The 22089-nt window shown below is 40.9% G+C and overlaps 1 protein-coding gene across 12 annotated transcripts in view; it reads left to right on the top strand.

Annotated features, from left to right (window-relative positions):
- Positions 1-22089, top strand: part of TRAK1 (trafficking kinesin protein 1) — a 114847-nt gene that overhangs the window by 48275 nt on the left and 44483 nt on the right. For 8 of the 12 annotated variants that reach the window (XM_075125673.1, XM_048838870.2, XM_075125672.1 and 5 more), the window contains one exon: positions 17575-17651. In XM_075125673.1, coding sequence (XP_074981774.1) covers positions 17601-17651 — 51 coding nt within the window. In that variant the 5' untranslated portion in view covers positions 17575-17600. Of the gene's footprint in view, positions 1-5452; positions 5647-17574; positions 17652-22089 lie in introns of those variants that run through there. The other 4 variants (XM_075125667.1, XM_048838867.2, XM_075125670.1 and 1 more) reach the window with 4 other exon arrangements.

Genomic DNA, 22089 nt, shown 5'->3' with positions numbered 1-22089 from the left:
TGGAGCCCCTGCTGTATCCGCGCACACTCCACCCTGCCCCAGTTTCAGTGAACAAAAGCCATCGTAAATGATTTATCAGCTACAACATAGATTAACTGAGAAGGGTATTATGTGCAGGCTTGGAATGCTTGACTTCTGGCTCTATCCTGAAAACACTAGCAAGCAAAGTTCTCTGTCTGTGAGTAGTCCCTTTGAAATGAAAGGAGATCCTGACAGTAATAAACACTACATCAGTCTTACCAACTTTCATGAATTTTATTGCGAGTCTCATGATATTTGATGTTTTTTCTTAATGCACCAGCTGACAGAAGCAAATTATTTAAGAATCCTAGCTTTCATTTGAAGGAAAAAAAAATCTAGTCTTCATGTTTGTTGAGATAAGCTTGAAAACATGAAGAAAGTATACCCTAAAGGTTCAGAAACCAGAAGGCAACTAAAATAAACCCAAAATTTATTATTTAAAAATCATGCGCATCATTTTGGGGCCAATCATGATTTTCTGGGACTCTGACTTGTAATTTTTGAACACTTACTACCCAGTACTGCAATGTAGAACAGTAAGTTTTTTGCAGCATCAGGACTTGGTAAATGGCAATAGGTGAGTCCTTCTTCCACCCAAAAACATGCAATATTTTTCCATCTTATTCATGTAAACTTTTAAATAAACTTTGAAAAAAAGAGATTAAAACCTGTAATACAGGGCATAGCATTTGTAGATAACCAGTGCATTCTGTGCCCCTCTGTTCTGCCTGGCAAGATATTATGCCATCATTATAAAATAATTATCAAATGTTTTTTATTCCTGAATCTGTTATGAATGTTCTCCAGTCACATAAATCTGAATTAATGAATTTTTAAATTTCCCAATGGTGCAAAGATCTGAGGATAAAAATTGGAAAAACACCTTAATATTATCTGTCAAAATTCATAAGAAAATTGAATCCTTCCTTACCTAGTTATGCAATATGTAAGGTGGTGTCTTTGAAAGAATTATACCATTAATTAAACAAAAGTAGTTGATAATTATTACTTAACGGTCAAATTGATTTGGGGCCTAGACTGTTTGTGGTGCCAAGTTTTCTCAGCTGTAAATGAAGTTAATGGAAGCTGAAGGTGTCCAGCCCCTAACAGGATCAGGCTGTAAGTGGTAATAAACTAATTGTTTATTATTATTAATTGTTTATTATTAGTTTAACTAACATTTTTTGAAAGAAAAATTGCTGCTCTGTGCAAAGCAAATGGCTATGTTTTTCTTATCCAGTTGTATACGTGTGCCTGCATGGGAGGAGCAGTATGTTTTCTGAAAATGTGTGTTTTTTCTTTCTTTTTAAAAACTTTTTTAATAGTGTTATTATTTAGCTGCTCACATTGAAAGGCCCTGTAAATGCATAATAGAATCATAGAATATCAGGGTTGGAAGGGACCTCTGGAGGGAAAAACCCTTTCCCCTAGCAGTTCTAGTCAGTCTTCCCTTCCACTGTCTCAGTGCCACTCCCTCAGTGGCTGGTAGGGGAACCGTGGCCCATGCTCTCCTTCAGGTTCGAGTCCAGGGACCCTCAGCTCAGCAGTTCTGGGCTTTCCTCTACCAGCCCTCACTGCTCCTTCCTTGGACTGCTTCCTACTATTCCTGGTTTCCCCCCTACTCTAGGAGTACCAGCTCCAAAGCTTCCTCCCTCTTCCCAGGGAGTGACTGCCCCTTTCCCAGTAGCCCCCTTCTATTGCCAGCTACCTGGTTTTATAGGCCAAGTCTGTTCCTGCACAGCTGAGCCTGCTTTCAGTTAGCTCCCTGGCTTCTCCTCCAGGTCAGCCTATGGAGTTAATTGGCTTACTTGTCCATCTAAATGTCTGTCAGTCCTGTGTGGGATGGACTCCCTATCGCAGGGAGTGTTATTTATTCCTTCACATAATACAAGAACTAGGGGTCACCCGCTGAAATTAATAAGCAGCAGGTTTAAAACAAACAACAAAAGGAAGTACTTCTTCACATAACACACAGTCAACCTGTGGAACTCATTGCCATGGGATGATAAGGCCAAAAATATAAGTGGGTTCAAAAAAGAATTAGATAAGTTCATCAATGGCAATTAGCCAAGTTGGTCATGGATGCAACCCCATGCGCCAGAAGTCCCTAGGCCTCCTACTGCCAAAAGCTGGGAATGGACGAGAGGGGATGGATCTCTTGAAATTGCTCTGTTCCGTTCATTCCCTCTGAAGCGCCTGGCATTGGCCACTGTCCAAAGACAGGACACTGAGCTAGAAGGACCATTGGTCTGACCCAATATGATCATTTTTATGTTCATATGTAAAGTTCTTTCTAATACAGATACCTCAGTTTTCCTTAGCTCATTTTCATCTCATTTATATTAAATATATCTTTTTTTACCACCCTAAGCAATTCCTCACCCTCTTTGGTGTTATTCCCTTCAAATACATCTCTTGTAAAATTTTCTGGCCCCACTCAGTCTTCTTTCTGCTTTCAGTAAAAGGATCCGGACAGATGATCATTAATTTGGGCCCTTCTTATTCCTTCAGTTACTGTGCTGTCTGTTACACCCTGGTGAGAATGAAGATGCTGATGCTGTCATATGCATATGCTGTCATCACCTGCACGAATTGCTTTGCTACCACAATACAACAACTTCTCCATTGATTAGGCTGAGGAGCCACCTCCCTGACTGGGGTGGGGAGTGAGAGTGATATTTTCTGCAGTCAGCATGGGATATCTTCCTGCTATTAAGCAATAAGAGAGACAATTAAGAAAGCACTAAATACCATTTGTGAAAGATTAGAAAAAAAAGTTACCCTGTGTATAGACTGCATGCTTTGTGATGCTGGCAGACCAGGTGCCAGCTCATGCTATGGCTCAAGGGCTTACTGAACACTGACAAACACATAGCTGGAAACTAGTCTGGCTCACCTGTGTGTTAGTGTTGTTAAAACAGCCGTTAAGTTTATAAGAATGTGTTTAGTGTTTGGACTTTGAAATGCTTGTGAGTGGCTGCACGTATTAATCTCACTTATCATATCTGTACCCCATGTTATAAGGTAATATTTAAATGTTTGCTTTGTAACTGGAAACACCCACAGTCGAGAGAAGCATTACTAAGTGTGAAATACTGATTTTCCACAAGAGGTGTCGTCATCTGCCCAACAAAAGAAGGCCCATAGATAAGGTTAAGATTATGTCATGGAGGTCATGGAATCCATGACTCCCGTGACCTCCATGACATTTTTCACTTCAGCCCCAGGGCAATGGAGCTGGAGCTGTCAGCCTGCGGGGGCCCTGAAGCTCTGAGCTGTTTTGGGGGGACCCCGCAGCTCTGAGGCGCTGCACATGGCGTGGGGGGACCCCGCAGCTCTGAGGCGCTGTGCACGGTGTGGGAGGGACCCTGCAGCTCTGAGCTGCTGCAGGTGCCCAGGGGGAACCTTCGAGCTCCAAGGCAGGGCCCCACAGCTCCGAGCTGCTGTGGGCAGCTGGGGGACTCTGGAGCTCCCAGCTGAGGCTGATGCCGGGGTACCCCAGAGCTCCCAGCCACAGCGGGTGTTGGACTCCCCCTTCCTTTCCCACAGTAGGGCTGGGGCTCAGCCCCATTTTGTCACAGTTGTTATTTTTAGTTGAAGTCAGGGATAGGTCACAGGCTTCCGTGAAATTTTTTTTATTGCCCGTGACCTGTCTATGACTTTTACTAAAAATAAGCGTGACAAAATCTTAACCTTACCGATAGACACCAGATGAACCATTGTGGAACATCAGTGCATAAAAGACTTTGTTGATTGCTCCTGCTCCACCCGTAGGAAGAGGGGAAATGCACAAATGCTCGTCCCATCACAGTTTGAACTCTGGGGGAAGGGAATGAAAATCTCTGACCAGAAAGAACTGTATCGCTGTCTGGCTTGGAATTTGGAGAGGTCAATATTTCGAAGCTTAAGCAAGGGATCCCCAAGCTGTTTAGCTTGGATTAGACCTAAAGGACAGGTAGAGCTTGCATGTTACAGCAGCTTCTGTACTTTTTGAAACCTAAGACTGTAACTCCTTTGTGTGTGTATATGTTTACCTGCTTTAACCTTGTAAATAAGTATTATTTCTTTTTCCTAGTTAATAAATCTTTACTTAGTTCATTACAGAATTGGCTACAGGCATTGACTTTGGTGTGAGATCTGAGTTACAATAGACCTGGGATAAATGTTTGGTCCTTTGGGACTGGGAGTGATGTGAATATTGTGATTTTTTTGGTGTAAGGGACCATTTATTACAAAGACAAGCTTGCCTGGGTGGCAAGATAGACCACAATACCCAAGAAGACTATCTGTGACTCAATGTTAAGGCTGTTATAGACCTTGAGGAGTCCACATTTGATACTTGATTGGTGAAATTTAATTATAGAACAGACAACCAATTTAGAGTTTGTGCCCTGTTTTGTAACAGTCTGCCCTGAGGTTGGTACCCACGTTCCTGAGTCAGTTAAGAGAGCATTAAATACAATTTGTGAAAGACTAGAGAAGAAAGTTAACCTGTATACAGACTCTGTGCTTAATAAAAAGTTTTGCAAACACAAATATTCAGACCTGTCCGCTCCTGGAAACTCCTGTTTATTGTTAGAATTGAGAACTTGTATGATTTTAGTTTGTTCCTTATACCGACCGTGTCCTTGAAAATATGCTGTGATGCCACACATGCATTTCTGATCTTGCAATATTTCAATTTCCAGACAGGTTGTAGAATACACAGTGAGTAAAGGTGACAGTAGAAAATATGGCATTGCAGGATTAGTATGGCATGCAAGTTAAAAGCTTGGTTAAAGGGTAGTATGGTGGTGGAGGTTTTGGGGGGGTGGGGTTTGGTTTTTTTGCTTTTTGAAAGTTTTTTATTGCTCTGCGATCAATGAAAAGCTGAATTCTTGACCTTGTTTTTACCCTAAGGCTAATATTACAGTCAGATTTATGGCAAAACAAACATTTGATATAATATACAGTAGCAGCAAGTTTCCAAGATCTATACATTCAACAGCCCTGTGAAACCTGTTACTAGTGGCATTAGGCAATAGTTTACAAAGGTGACTTAACTTAGTAAAGTCCCCACCCTCAAACAGGTGTAGCAGTGTAAGTATCAGTTTGTACTTCCTTGTTGCTATGATACTTTTAGGAAGCTACCATTCACTTTGAATAGGGGGATAGAAATTTGTCAAATGAATTGATTCTTAAAGAGAGATTTCAGCACACTAATTGTTGTTTATGTGAAATGTGCAAATAGAGCTATTTAATAAATGTAACAACTTTCGAGTTTGGTATGATGAACAATATAATATTTTTAGTAATTATTAGATGGTTCACACACAGCTCTTCTCTGTATTTTTTGAAAGGTGTTGTATGAATGACGACATACACAAATAATCAGCTAGTAGTTTTAGCTGAAGTATGTTAACTGATGAAGATGGTACCTCTTCCATGGGGACTTTACTTGGGTCATTTCCAAATGTAGCCTTAAAGGAGATGGCTTCGTATAGGACAGTTTCTGCCTTGGGATGATTTTAGCAATGTCAGTGAACGAATCTGTAAATGAAGAGGAAAGCTTTGAATGTGACTGTGAAAATGAACACGGGAACCCACAGAGTTTTCACAATGAAAACCTTGATATCTTGGAAGAAGGTACTTTTTATGTTTAGTCTAAAACTTTTTATGCTAAAGAAATAGTTAATGTAAAGTGAGTTTAGAGATTTTTTTCAAGGTTTTAAATCACATCTAGAAACAGATTGTGGTTGATTGGTTGGTTCCTGTGAGTGAAGGTTGTAGAGAAACTGTACTATAAATTAAATCTGAATAAGATGAGTCTTAATTTTGTGGGCTTTAAAAAAAAAAAGTAAATATATTCAACAAATGTAGTTTGTCTAGCTCAACTAGTAATTCGCTTTTAGTAATAAAAATGATTTTTTGGAAATTCTTCTTTTCAAATAATTTTTCAACTACTTGTAGGTTAAATATTTTTGCTTTCCTCCCCCCTTCCCTATGGCAGGTGTATGTGTGTGTGTTTTGGAGGAGTGGGGGAAGAGGTTGTGTGTTTGTTTTTATGGTTACTTACGGTGGGTCAGTTTTAGAACAAATGCAAACTTCAGACTTAATTATGGAATCCTAAGTATGTAAACTAAAATGTAGTGTGTTCATATCTCAAGATTGTGTGATCTTAAGATTTTAAAAAGTTATTTGTGATGGAACGTGCATTGCAATGCAAGACAAGAAGGCATGCTGGTAGTTTGGAGAGGGAGTGCTGATAATTGTTAGTGCTGTCATTTTATTTTCAGTCTTGGTCTCCTGGCTGCTGTGGAGACAGCATATTTTGCCTGGGGATGGGAGACAGGAGGTAGACAGGGAGAGATTTTGTCACTCAAGTGATCCCTCCAGCCAGTTAAGCACTGCCTCCTGTACTGTACTTGATACACTGAGCAAAACATATCATTGGTGTCATCTTACATGCTACAACATTCCCTCTGAAGCAGCAGCTTTATAGATGAATGCTGGCATTTCAAAGAACACTATCCTATCATGCTGCCATCCAGAGACTGCAGGGGAGAACAACAGAGATTAAGAATAAGAGTCGATTGAATACAAAGAAGAGTATTTCATGGCCAGAAGAATATTAACCGTGATGGCCTCAAGGGTGGGGGATAAAGCAAGACCATCTTGTCAAACTCTCTGGTTTGTTTAAAAGGAGTTTTTAAAAAAAGTTTCTCTCAAAATACTTTAAGGGCAAACATGTTGCATGGGACTTCCATTTGTTGTGTGTTTCATGTGATTGTTTTGTTTTTTGAATCAAATATATGCCTCTTATGATGCAGTACCACCTCTCTTTACCCACCACTTGAAAAAACAACCCACCCCATTTGTTATCTGAGGTTGCAGGAAAAGGCTACAATATTCCTTAAACTTGTGGACAAAAGGTTGTTTGTGTAAGAAAACATGGGTAAAAAAGGAAGCTTTAAAAGAACAGAAAGTACCTATGTAGTTTGTTAGAGAGGAGGCAGATGAGGACACAAGCACAAAATTCTGCACCAAGAAGGAGAAACATCCAATTCTTTCTTACTAGTAAGCTGGCAGAAAAGGGAATCTGACAGATAATAGCCTATGTCATGGGAACCGTTCATAGAGTGTTTGCTGTGTGCTCCAAATTTCCTTCAGTATGTTAAGGACACTGAGTTATAGAGAGAGGTGTCTGAGCGAAGGGTCTTTAGAGCTCCATTGCCCATCTGATTGAGAATGACAAGCCGAATGCTTCTGTTTGACGGTGTAGGTAATTTTGGTGTAGTGACTGATGTGGTTTATACAGCAATTTTTAGATGTTGTGATGAATTGCCCTCATACCAGTTTCTGGTATAATTAATAAGGACCAAAACTTGACGCTAGTTTTATATGTTAGATATGTCTTGTTTTATGTACTGGGAGCAATTAGTTACGTACACCCTGAAAACCTTCAGCTAGATGTAGACACAGTACAGTGATAATCATCACCATGTTATTTGTATACTGTTATTTGTGGGACAACATATGTTCATTGTTCAGGAAATGGGGAAGGGTTGAGAATATTTTAGTACTTTTATGTGGGCTGACTACAGTGGAATTTTATGTAATGAACATGGCTTATAGTGACTGTTCCAGCTTTTATTGATAGAAAATGAACTTCTAAAAGCCGGTCCCTCTTTTTACTGATCTGTGAGCCCCTCACCTTATGCTATTGAATGGTCTGGCAAACTGGATCAAACTTATTTTCAAACATAGGAGACAATTTCAAAATCTTTTCCATGTCATTTAGCTGCAGATAAAGATTGTTACCTGTTTGGGAGTGCCAGTGAGAGCCTATTATTATTACTGCAGTATACATTATTTATGTAGCAATCGCATCCAGAGGCCTGAGTCAGGATCATGGCATGTAGCAGGGCCACTGTGATAAATGCTGAACAAATCCATATCATGACTCAAGCCAAGGTTTTAAGAAATGACTAGTGATTTTGGAGGCAGTGATGTTGTTGGGCCCATGTTGACACCCTGTAAAGGGACCTGACTTTCAAAAATTGAACACTCATGTGCTGAAAACCCAGGCCCCATTAAGGAGTCTCAGGTTGGATCCTCAAATACTCGGGCACAGAAAATCATATGTGGCTGCAGTCACTGCCCCAAAGAGCTGACAATCTAAGAAGAGAATTGACATAGTTGGGGGAGAAATACAATCAAATTTATATACATTTTCAATTTTAAATCTTTTCAAAGATATATGTAGGTAAAATATATGCCACTCAGGCCATTTTTGGTTAATTTCTTATAGGTATTGAAGCGGGGATAGGTTTTTTGAAGAAATTTGGAGGTTTGCAGATTTAGGTCACTTCCCAGAGAGCAATCCATGCATAAGGGTCAGTGTATAAAGAGGTATGTAGTTCTGTGAGAAGATTCATAAGTTGCAAAGCCAGAAGGGGACCACTGTGGTCATGTACTCTGACCTCCTGTTCAACACAGGCCATAGAACTTTCCCAAACTAATTCCTAGAACAGATCTTTTAGGAAATCATCCAATCCTGATTTTAAAATGGTCAGTGATGGCGAATCCACCACAACCCTTGGTAAATTGTTCCAGTGCTTAATTACCCTTGCTTTTAAAATGTATGCCTTATTTCCCGTCTGAATTTGTCTAGCTTCTACTTGCAGCTCATGTTATACCTCTCTCTGCTAGATTGAAGAGCTCATTATTAAATATTCACCTTGTGACTGATCAAGTCACCCTTTAACGCTTTCTTTGTTACACTCAAAGAGCTGAATGTATTTTGTTTATCACTAGAAGGCATGTTTTTAAATCCTTTAATCATTTTCATGGCTCTTATCTGAAGCCTCTCCAATCTATCAACATCCTTCCTGAAATGTGGGCCCCAGAACTGGACACAGTATTCCAGCAGCAGTTTCTCCAGTTTCAAATACAGAGGTAAAATAACCTCTCTACTCAGACTCAAGATTTCCCTATTTATGCTTCCCGGGATTGCATTAATTCTTTTGGCCACAGCATCACACTGGGAGCTCATGTTCAGCTAATTATTCACCACAGTCTCCCAACCTTTTTCAGAGTCACTCCTTCCCAGGATAGAGTCCAGCATCCTGTAAGTATGGCCCACATTCCTTGGTCCTAGATCTATTTATTTACATTTAGCATATTAAAATATACAGCGTTTGTTTGTGCCCAGTTTACCAAGCGATCCAGGTTGCTCTGAATCAGTGACCTGTCCTATTCATTTTTTATCACTCCCCCAATTTTTGTGTCATTTGAAAATTTTATCAGTGATTTTTTTTCTTCCAGGCCATTGATAAAAATATTAAATAGTATAGAGCCAAGAACCAGTACCTCCAGGACCCTAATGGAAACATACCCACTCAGTGGCAATTCTCTGATTACAGTTACATTTTGAGACCTATTAGTTAGCCAGGTTTTAATCTATTTAATGTGTGTTATGTTAATTTAATATCATTGTAGTATTTTATTCAGAATGTCATGTGGCACCAAGTCAAATGCCTTACAGAAGTACAAGTATATTACATCAACACTGTTACTTTTATCAACCAAACTTATAATCTCAAAAAAAAAAACCAAAAAAACCTTTTCTCAGTGTAGCAGAGGAAAACTCTTCCAGTGCATACCCTGCCTTAGGGAGAACTCTACAAAATGGCTACCATCTCACACTTTTGTGCCCCCTCCCATGCCCTAATTGTTTCCCAGACCCTTTCGCCTGTTTTAGAATGACTAATATAACATATCATTAGTTTGCTGTATTTGAGACCTTACTATTGGAGCCTCCATGGAACCAAGTTGTTGGAACACTCTGTGGGTGAACTGTGGTTGTAAACTCCCTTTAAACCACATCAAAAAAAGACTGTCTGTCTTCCATAAACCCATACTGATTGAATTAATTACATTATCCTCCTTTAGTTTATTATGAATCAGGTCACTTATCAGCCTCTCCATTATCTTGCTTGGGTTCAATGACAGGCTGACAGGCCTGTAATTACCTGGAAAATCCTGCTTATCCTTTTTAAAAATTGGCACAACATCAGCTTTCAGCTTTTTATATTCATTACTATCAACTTCCCCTTTTTTCCTTTTTTTTTTCTATAGACATAATTGTTGGGTTTTTTTACAGCTGCCTTCACTTCCCCTCTAAACCAGGTTTTTAACCAGCACAGCCTCCTTCCTCAATTGTGGCTTTTTAGGCATTATCGTAAGGTGTTCTTAAATTATTCCCAGTTATCATTCACATGTGTCTGAGTAAGTTATTCTTCCCATCTGATATGGCTCATACATGACCAACTAATGATAAGGCTGGAGGCACAGCGGGAGCAGAAGCAGCAGCAGGTTGTGGACAATGCAGAAAGAGTCTAGAGTGAATAAATAAGAAGGAGGGGTAGAATTGTGAAGGGCCTTGATGGTGATGACAAGAAGCCTGCACTTAATGAAGTGAAATGGTTTAGCAAGTAGAAGGAATTCATGTGGACGTGATGTGGCCAGAGTGGTGGGCAAGAAAGAGGATCTTAACAACTGCATTTTGTCTGGACCTGAGGTGGATGGTTGGCCTGTAGGAAGGGTGGAGAGGAGGAGTCTAGGATAGTCAAGACCCAGGAGATGAGGCATTGGACAAGAGTTTTGGCTGTTTGGGTGTAAGGAAGAGAATAGATTTCAAATGCTACCAAGGAAGCACTGACACAACCTGGATGTTGGGGTAAGAGAGAGTCACGTGGTGATGAATCCCAGGTTGGCCAGTCTGAGTGACAGGGAACATTGTGGTGGTATCAAAAGTAACTGAGAATAGGGAGAATTGTGAGGGGTATCCAGGATGAGATATCAGAGAGATAGGTCATGAGTGGACAGGTAACTTGAGTGTCATCATCCAGGAGTAGCTGAGATGGTCCAGAGGGAAGATGTGATTGGAGAATAGGAAAGGGTCAAGACCTTAAGACCCCCATGGATTGTGGGGCATGGGAGGAAGAGTATTCACTGAAGGAGTGATCACAAAGGCAGGAGAATAAACCTGGATCAATGGAATCAGGAACCAAGGGTGGACAAGATTTCAGAGAGAAATGTATGATTGTCAGTGTCAAACAAGACATAAGTTGAGAAAGATGAATATGGAGTACAAGGATTTATCTGGGGAAAAACCTGGGAGAGCAGTTTCAGTATAGTGGAGGAGGTCCAGAATGGAGCTAGAGGAGAAGAATATGAGAATGGTTGTAACGGGTATATCCAGTAAGGTTAGTGGTGAAGGGAGATGGGAGCAGTAGCTGGAGAGACAAGTGGCATCAAGGAAACACAATTGTTTTTGTGGATGAGGGGAGGTTAGGGCATGCTAGTGATGGGGAAGAGTCCAGAAGAAAATAAAAGATGCAGAGGAGCGAGAGTGAGACAGCAAGTGGATCAAGGGAGAGTAGTAGCAGGCATGGAGATGGGGTTAAGAGATAGGTAGAGAGCAGAGCAGAAATCTGTGTCGGTGATGGGTGAGAAGGAGGAGACATTTCTGGAAGAGACATGGAAGGAAGCTGATCTGTAGTGTGAAAAAGTCAGTACAATCTTGTATGGAGAGGAAGGGAGGAGAGATGTGGGAATGATTCTAGAAGGGAGGCAAAAATAGCAAAATAAGTGGCTGGGAGGGAATCAATGGGGCTGGAAAACCAAACATCTGACTGACCTGTTTGGTATTAAAATGCCTTGCAGAACTTGCTGTTCTTGTGCAGATCTGATTTGAGAAGTTTCACTGTTTTATGGACCTGGATCATTTGGATGTAACTGTCCAAATTAGAGGTTTCCCAAATCAGTTTCCATAAACAGGATTCCACTCTAGTTCTGAAGACCTGAGCAATTGGAAACTGGGGGCTTGTCTTCACTATTGTGGAGATCAACGCTGCTGCAATCGATGCAGTGGGTGTCGATTTAGCAGGTCTAGTGAAGACCTGCTAAAATGATGGCAGAGCGCTCCCCAGTAGACTCCAGCTCCCTGAGAAGAGTAAGGTAAGTCGACCGGAGACCATCTCCCATCGACACGGTTCAGTGAAGACACTGCAGTAAGTCGACCTAAGCTACGTCGACCCCAGCTATGTTATTCACCTAGCTGGAGTAGCGTAACTTAGGTCGACTTGCCCCGGTAGTGTAGACAAGGCCTGAGTGCCACACACAGAGAAGGCAGTACAAGCAGAGCCACCTTTTGTCCTCCCATGTATCCTCCTTATCTTAAACTCCCTTTAAATCACATCTTAGGTGAAAAAATTAGAACTTCTACAAATTTCAGAGGAAGAAATAATTGCTCCTTCATATAAAATTGCATTGTAAAGTGCACAATTAGACTGTCAGCAAGCATAGAATGTGATTATTATTTTGTTGTATTTTGACCTGTGTGTTGGTGGTATTGCTTATAGAATTTGTAGCTTAGTGGGAAAAAATAGCTTCTGTATCTACTTGCTGACGGTCACTTGACAATGGGTAGGCAGCTGATGTGCTGTGACCATGATTTTATTACACTAATATTTTTTTCCACTGCCACGTGGTGATCTCCCCCACTGTTATATCCACCTATTACCTCTTGTCTTGTACTTTGACTCAAAGCATTTTCAGGCAGTTACTCTCTTTGTTTTGTGGGTGCATGGTGCCTTGAACAATGGAACCCTGAACAGTAATGGATGTCTCTAAGGTCTACCACAATACAAATATTTAATAAATGTTGCTGCTTATCTGCCAAGCAGTAGCAGAGTGTAACTGAACACAACTGGTCAGTTTGACTGTTGCTATACAAACACCGTGTGTAGCTTTTATAATGGTCAGAAATCACCTTCAAGCTTCTGCTGTTTTGAGAAGCTCTGAGCAGCAGCGGAAAGTGGTTTTGGAGCTGTTCGTGAGGGAGGATCTCTCAAAAACAGAGGCAAGAAGAGGAATAGAATAGCGTAGACCATCCTACCTCCCAGCAATCAGAGGAGGGAGGGTGTGAGAGAGAACAAGAGACAGAAAGTTTCTTCTCTTTTCCAGCAACTAGAAGGAGATGTAGCTTCAAATTTACCAGACACCCAGTCTCCAGAGGTTCAGAGATCGACAGCACTCTATTATTGTTAATAATTAATAAGAATAATTGTATTAGGGCTGTGCCTTAAGGCCCCAAATGGAACTGGAGCCTCATTATGTTAGACTCTGTGCAAACCATGTCAGATGGCATGCTGCTACCTATCCCAAAGTGCACACATTCTAATTCAAGACAAAAGGTACCAAGTCAGTTTACCCTGGGCATAATCTTAGTCCCCTTCCATTTCCCAGCAACTGGAATTGGGAAGGTGAGGATTGAGGAAAGAGCAGGTTGGCTTCCTCAGCAGCCCTTTATTCTTCCCTGTCTCCTTTCTTTTAAAATCTCCCTCAATCTCCTATTAAAATCTGGTAAATTTTTCAAGCCCCAGAGGATGGTGTTCTAGATGGAGATTTTGATATAAAGAGTAAAGAACACATCTTATATTCTTGAGAATGCAAATACCTCAGGTACCCCACCCTAATTTAAGATTCAAGCCATGTCTTTACTGGGCATTGCTCCTTCCTTCTGAGTTGTTGCATGTCCAAAACCTGGTCTCTTGGGGACTTTACCATTTATTAGTCTTTTAACCCCCCTGAAAGAAACATTGACCCATACAGCCACATCCTCTTTTAAATTGGTATAAAATGTGGGAGAATATGAAGTTTTTGGTTTGTGTTTCAGAGCCTGTGCATGACAGGAATTCATGATCTCTGTTGCCATTACTAAATGTACATTTCATTATGTGCATGTAAAATCCCCAAAACTAAAACAGAGCCCCAATGAGTATCATGAATCTGAGTTGAAAACTAGATAAGAGGAAGTCTGTGATCTTCATGTATTTACATTTTTTGTGACATATAATAATGTTGTATTAAATGGTTGTCACCAGCTTCCAAAGCAGTTTTCTAAGCAACTGCCAAAATTTTGTGCATAATTCTTTTTGTTCTTGGAATCCTGTGATTTCTTTTTCCTCACTTGAGCGACCATTTTATTGCCTGATATTCCTCTAGATGTGAATTGAGAGGTCTGAAGTGCATTTGACTTGGATATTATGATTGTGTACGCACAGACATCACCCCCTCCCTATCATGCTGAACAAAAATACTGCTGATTTGCCAGTGTGGAAGAGGAGGTCAGTAATTGTGCCGTGTGAGTTTTATACTACAGTGCACTGTCCTTCATTTGCCCTTTCCATGTGGTTAGAATAGTGTTAGAAGGCTAGTGTTCACCAGGAACTGGTACATGCCAGAAACCATATTCATTAAGGCAATATACTTTTTAATTTACATATCTCATTGGCTAAAGCATAAAGTCAGGAGAAGTTTGTGTAATCAAAATATCTTTTTCTGTTCCCATCAGGCTTCTGTTTGTATTTGATTCATGGCTTTGGTCTTTCTCTCTTGTTGAAGCAGTGAGTTTTATATTAATCCTCTAATGTTCCTCCCCTCTATGTTGATACCAATTTCTTTAGCTTTTGTGACTGTAGTCTCCACTCCATTGAAGGGTATCAGTACATTTGATACATTGCTGTTATATACAAAGTCAATTTTCCTGTCCAGAGCAGCAATCCTTGTTAAATCTATTGTTTTAGTCAATATTTCTGTAAAGGCTTTGGTTTATCCTCCGTAGTGGTTTAGCTGGGTGTGAGGTTTTGGAAGGGGCTTAACTGAAACGGTAATGCTGCGGCCTTGGAAGTTGGGTCTTTGACTGGAGTCTCGGGCCTGAATTTTCATTTAGACTGGCTATTAAGAGAACTCAAATTGCACTTTGAAGGCCATTAAAACTGTCCAGAGCGATGTAGCAGAGACTTCATCTAAATTTTCATGGTTGCTCATGTTTAATGAGGCCATAAAGACATTGGTGATCAGGTTTATTCTTGATTGATTTTTTTTCTTTTTACATTCTGTGTTCTTTATAAGACCATTGTGGTAGCTTCTGGAACGTATTGCCTGCTGTGAAAGTTATATATATATGTAAATATATACATGTATAAAATTATATATTATATATGTATAAATTCAAAGGGAAGGTTGGACTTTGACTATCTCATGTCTTTGGGTGTTAAACTCATACCCCCTCTGCAAGTGAAAACATTTATTGAAGATGATAGATTTTGATTTGTGTGTGCAAAAGACTGTTTCAGTCATGCATTGTGTGACTTTGATTGTCTTGACATTGCTTCTTAACAGCAGAATGTGCTGATAAAGGTTGCTTAGCAAGTTCTGAAGAAATAGTTGAGTTAGCAACTGCACGTACCAGCCCTTGTTAACATTTCTCACAATCAGATGACCTTGCTCAGCCCATGGGAACACCACACTGTTATCTACTTGTTTGGATTTTACCAAGATGATTATAGTTTTGCGGTCACTAGGGTGGTGTCATGTTGCCTTAGTCAGAAACGGTGGCAGTGTTAGGGTTTGCTAATGGCAATCCCAAACATTAATTTACCAACATTGCTGAGGGAAAGTTATAGCCAAGGAAACTCTAGTGAACAGTTATTTGGGATTATAAAATGTTGGTCTGTGTCATTATTTACAGTAGGCATTTTAGGTGTTGATTTATGTATTATTGTGTGGGAAACTTTTTGTTTTTATGGTTACATTAAACTTCTTTATGAATGGACATTTTAAAGTTACGTAGTTAATGCAAATCTCTCTTCTTTCTGTTAAGTTTTCATGAAAAGATTCTCTGTGCAATGATTACTCCAGTTTCCTGCTTCCTCTATGCTCCTGATTTTCGCAAGTTAAAATATTTCTTGGCAGAAAACAGTTTCTGTGAACATGTAGTTTGTAAATGCAGCACGTTTATGTTTACACTATAGCATATATTCATTGTGTATTTCATTTTTATTCTCTTATCTAATCAGTTTTTGGGGGTGTAAATTTCTGGCTATAAGCTTTTAGTTAGCACTTGCTAACTTTTTAATTAGGTTAGAGTAGTGTAAACTAAAATCCCTAATTCTGCAGTCTTTCTGCAGGCAGTCCTATGGAATTCACTGGGATTGCTTGCAAGGCTAAAAAGCTAAGCATGTACATAAATATTTACAGGTTTTGGTCCTAAAACGCTTTGACATTCTGGGTTGGTAAGGCAACAGGATGCCTAATCAGCTACTATTTTTATTCATTGGTGTGTAGCAGTTGTTGTCAGTTGTATGTCACCTAATCTGTGGCGTCAGGTTTAACCACACAGCATTCAATTATTTTTAAGTAATTTGGACTTGATTTCTTTCTACTGAATTAACCACCTTAGAACATCTTCACCCAAACTGTGCATCAGCCGTAATTGAAACTCTGTCAAAGATAAATCCACTTGTGACGAAAGTTGCCTTACAGCAGTCTCCTCTGCAGAAATCAATGTAACCAACTAATATAACTCTCTATTAACAGTCCCTTTTTTCCAGAATGGAATGTTTAAGCCATAAAAACAATGGTGGAGGGAAAAGAAGGATGCATACGAGTAAAACAGGAACTGCTGATCTTATTTTTTCAAATTTATTTGTGTTCTGTTTAGAAATCTCAATATCTCTGAGACTCAGCCAAGGTCACTATGTGTCCTTCAAGAAAAAGTCATGCAGTCAGACAAAAATGTCCCCAAATTATTCAGCAGGGTAATAACACTGGTTTTATTTAAGTGTGTCACATCCATTTCAGTTACGCATTGCTTTAGCTAGTAATACTACAGTCTTTGTGACATGCTTTAGTTACCAGATACATTACAAGGGCTATTATATTTAGGTCATTCAGAAGCAGAATTGTGTATATATTTTATATGCACTATGCAGTCTTGTATGATAGAGCCCAGTTTTGCCAACCTCACACAGAGCAGTATCTTCTATGAGCTGTCCTGTTGGTTCTACTCCAGTAGGGACTAATGGAGTAAGTCATGGCTCAATGTAGAAGTGACACAATGAGCCTTTGTTTCTGCATTTTTTTTGTTAGTTTTTACTTAAAATGTTTTTGCACTGAGTTTAGCATACTTGTTCATTGATTCTGTCTTAATGGTTTGAGAAATTTATAATTTTGTCGTGACTCCATCTTCCCCCTTTAAAAAAAATGTTTTTCAATTTGCATTGAATCAAAAGTAAATTTTACTGTTTTACACAGAAAATTCCAGGTTTGAGGCTCTGAATTTGTTTTAGTGTTGAAGAGTTTATTATGTTTGGACTTTAAAAACACTTCAGATTGATCATAAGGCCTTTAAAATTCCTACGATTACAGTACATACAGGACCTGAAAAAAAAATTGACAAAAGCAAATGCCTGCTACAAAACAGAAATGCCAATCTTCTCTGTTCAATATGAAACACTAAAGATTAAATTTTTTTCTTGTTAAATTCATTGTTTTCATAGTTCTTAATGTTTTCCCAAAACTTAAAATAATTCAGTAAACAGATATAATTTTAGATTAATTTTACGATTAAGGTTTAAGATTCTTATTTTTTTCAAGTAATTCTTAATTTTGTTTAGTTTGAGTGGCAGATAAAATGACTTTACATGTCTTGTATTCCAACAGTTTTATGTGCTGAAAGAGTGGGCCAGATGACTAAAACATACAATGACATAGATGCTGTTACACGACTTCTAGAAGAGGCAAGTATTCTTTTACACAGCTGTTCACTTTATGACAAAGACATAATATAGATTATGAAAGAATCTGTGTTGATAGAAATTGCCCCATTTGTTCTCAGTCATGGTGAAAACAAATATTCTAAATGCACATTCACTACATCTCATTGGTAAGGGACATGACTTTATTAATAAAAGGTGCTTAGTTTGTTTACATAATTTGTACAAATTCACCAAACAATTTCATATATAGCTAAAGCAGATTTATCTCACTATTGCCAGAATACAAAAAGTGACATACCATGCTGAATGATGTGAGGAAAAAAGTTAAGGTTTACATGAAATCATGATGTTGTGAGGAGGAGGAGGGGAAGTGAGAGGGAGTGTATTTTTGTTTTGTTTTTGTTTTCCAAATATGCACAGTATTATAAATGGTTTGTTTAAAAAACAAAAGCGCATAAAGCTCGCAAGTCTATTTATTATTTATATTATATATAATATTTATTATTGATATCTCCATGATTATAATCTTTAGGAAAATATATAGTTACCAATTGATAAACAAACATCTCCCTCTCTCCCATGTACTTTTTTCTGCCCTGTCTCCAAGTTCTTCTTTCTTGCATTCTGGTGCCTTTATATTTATAAAGCCACTATAATATATGGTCATTAATTTATTGTGATTGAGACTAAACATTTCATGTAATAGCAGAGAGAAAAAAATGACCTACAGGATAAAATTTTTGTACTCACTAAATAGCCTAATAACTTAATATTAATTGATCAAAACAAACTCTATTTTTAAAGTAAATGTAAGCAAATATTTTTTGGAAATTATGTTTGCAAGGCATTATTCAGATGAAGACTAACAATGCGGTCTTTGTTCTTGACAGTTTAGAACAGGGATCATAGAATCATAGAATATAAGGGTTGGAAGGGACCCCAGAAGGTCATCTAGTCCAACCCCCTGCTCGAAGCAGGACCAATTCCCAGTTAAATCATCCCAGCCAGGGCTTTGTCAAGCCTGACCTTAAAAACCTCTAAGGAAGGAGATTCTACCACCTCCCTAGGTAACGCATTCCAGTGTTTCACCACCCTCTTAGTGAAAAAGTTTTTCCTAATATCCAATCTAAACCTCCCCCACTGCAGCTTGAGACCATTACTCCTCGTTCTGTCATCTGATACCATTGAGAACAGTCTAGAGCCATCCTCTTTGGAACCCCCTTTCAGGTAGTTGAAAGCAGCTATCAAATCCCCCCTCATTCTTCTCTTCTGCAGGCTAAACAATCCCAGCTCCCTCAGCCTCTCCTCATAACTCATGTGTTCCAGACCCCTAATCATTTTTGTTGCCCTTTGCTGGACTCTCTCCAATTTATCCACATCCTTCTTGAAGTGTGGGGCCCAAAACTGGACACAGTACTCCAGATGAGGCCTCACCAATGTCGAATAGAGGGGAACGATCACGTCCCTCGATCTGCTCGCTATGCCCCTACTTATACATCCCAAAATGCCATTGGCCTTCTTGGCAACAAGGGCACACTGCTGACTCATATCCAGCTTCTCGTCCACTGTCACCCCTAGGTCCTTTTCCGCAGAACTGCTGCCTAGCCATTCGGTCCCTAGTCTGTAGCTGTGCATTGGGTTCTTCCGTCCTAAGTGCAGGACCCTGCACTTATCCTTATTGAACCTCATCAGATTTCTTTTGGCCCAATCCTCCAATTTGTCTAGGTCCTTCTGTATCCTATCCCTCCCCTCCAGCGTATCTACTACTCCTCCCAGTTTAGTATCATCCGCAAATTTGCTGAGAGTGCAATCCACGCCATCCTCCAGATCATTTATGAAGATATTGAACAAAACCGGCCCCAGGACCGACCCTTGGGGCACTCCACTTGATACCGGCTGCCAACTAGACATGGAGCCATTGATCACTACCCGTTGAGCCCGACAATCTAGCCAGCTTTCTACCCACCTTGTAGTGCATTCATCCAGCCCATACTTCCTTAACTTGCTGACAAGAATACTGTGGGAGACCGTGTCAAAAGCTTTGCTAAAGTCAAGAAACAATACATCCACTGCTTTCCCTTCATCCACAGAACCAGTAATCTCATCATAGAAGGCGATTAGATTAGTCAGGCATGACCTTCCCTTGGTGAATCCATGCTGGCTGTTCCTGATCACTTTCCTCTCATGCAAGTGCTTCAGGATTGATTCTTTGAGGACCTGCTCCATGATTTTTCCAGGGACTGAAGTGAGGCTGACTGGCCTGTAGTTCCCAGGATCCTCCTTCTTCCCTTTTTAAAGATTGGCACTACATTAGCCTTTTTCCAGTCATCCGGGACTTCCCCGGTTCGCCACGAGTTTTCAAAGATAATGGCCAATGGCTCTGCAATCACAGCCGCCAGTTCCTTCAGCACTCTCGGATGCAACTCGTCCGGCCCCATGGACTTGTGCACGTCCAGCTTTTCTAAATAGTCCCTAACCACCTCTATCTCCACAGAGGGCTCTCCATCTCTTCCCCATTTTGTGATGCCCAGCGTAGCTGTCTGGGAGCTGACCTTGTTAGTGAAGACAGAGGCAAAAAAAGCATTGAGTACATTAGCTTTTTCCACATCCTCTGTCACTAGTTTGCCTCCCTCATTCAGTAAGGGGCCCACACATTCCTTGGCTTTCTTCTTGTTGCCAACATACCTGAAGAAACCCTTCTTGTTACTCTTGACATCTCTTGCTAGCTGCAGCTCCAGGTGCGATTTGGCCCTCCTGATAACATTCCTACATGCCCGAGCAATATTTTTATACTCTTCCCTGGTCATATGTCCAACCTTCCACTTCTTGTAAGCTTCTTTTTTATGTTTAAGATCCGCTAAGATTTCACCATTAAGCCAAGCTGGTCGCCTGCCATATTTACTATTCTTTCGACTCATTGGGATGGTTTGTCCCTGTAACCTCAACAGGGATTCCTTGAAATACAGCCAGCTCTCCTGGACTCCTTTCCCCTTCAAGTTAGTCCCCCAGGGGATCCTGGCCATCCATTCCCTGAGGGAGTCGAAGTCTGCTTTCCTGAAGTCCAGGGTCCGTATCGTGCTGCTTACCTTTCTTCCCTGTGTCAGGATCCTGAACTCAACCAACTCATGGTCACTGCCTCCCAGATTCCCATCCACTTTTGCTTCCCCCACTAATTCTACCCGGTTTGTGAGCAGCAGGTCAAGAAAAGCGCCCCCCCTAGTTGGCTCCTCTAGCACTTGCGCCAGGAAATTGTCCCCTACGCTTTCCAAAAACTTCCTGGATTGTCTATGCACCGCTGTATTGCTCTCCCAGCAGATATCAGGAAAATTAAAGTCACCCATGAGAATCAGGGCATGCGATCCAGTAGCTTCCGTGAGCTGCCGGAAGAAAGCCTCATCTACCTCATCCCCCTGGTCCGGTGGTCTATAGCAGACTCCCACCACTACATCACTCTTGTTGCACACACTTCTAAACTTAATCCAGAGACACTCAGGTTTTTCTGCAGTTTCGTACCGGAGCTCTGAGCAGTCATACTGCTCCCTTACATACAGTGCTACTCCCCCACCTTTTCTGCCCTGCCTGTCCTTCCTGAACAGTTTATAACCATCCATGACAGTACTCCAGTCATGTGAGTTATCCCACCAAGTCTCTGTTATTCCGATCACGTCATAGTTCTTTGACATCACCAGGACCTCCAGTTCTCCCTGCTTGTTTCCAAGGCTTTGTGCATTTGTATATAAGCACTTGAGATAACCTGTTGATCGCCCCTCATTCCCAGTATGAGGCAGGAGCCCTCCCCTCACAGACATTCCTGCCTGTGCTTCCTCCCGGTATCCCGCTTTCCCACTTACCTCAGGGCTTTGGTCTCCTTCCCCCGGTGAACCTAGTTTAAAGCCCTCCTCACTAGGTTAGCCAGCCTGCTCGCGAAGATGCTCTTCCCTCTCTTCGTTAAGTGGAGCCCGTCTCTGCCTAGCACTCCTTCTTGGAACACCATCCCATGGTCGAAGAATCCAAAGCCTTCTCTCCGACACCACCTGCGTAGCCATTCGTTGACTTCCACGATTCGACGCTCCCTACCTAGGCCTTTTCCTTCCACGGGGAGGATGGACGAGAACACCACTTGCGCCTCCAACTCCTTTATCCTTCTTCCTAGAGCCACATAGTCCGCAGTGATCCGCTCAAGGTCATTCTTGGCAGTATCATTGGTGCCCACGTGGCCCGCCAGGGTAAGCCCCCGGCAGGTCAGGCCGGTTTGTTTACTTGCCGCATCCACAGGTTCGGCCAATCGCGGTTCCCACTGGCCGCGGTTCACCGTTCCAGGCCAATGGGGGCTGCGGGAAGTGGCGCAGGCCGAGGGATGTGCTGGCCACCGCTTCCCGCAGCCCCCATTGGCCTGGAGCAGCAAACCGTGCCCAGTGGGAGCTGCGATCGGCCGAACCTGCAGATGCGGCAGGTAAAC

The sequence above is a fragment of the Caretta caretta genome, chromosome 2, assembly GCF_965140235.1.
Source record: "Caretta caretta isolate rCarCar2 chromosome 2, rCarCar1.hap1, whole genome shotgun sequence".
NCBI lineage: Eukaryota > Metazoa > Chordata > Testudines > Cheloniidae > Caretta > Caretta caretta.
Note: the sequence above shows the minus strand (reverse complement) of the source record. Positions and strands in the feature narration are given on the sequence as shown.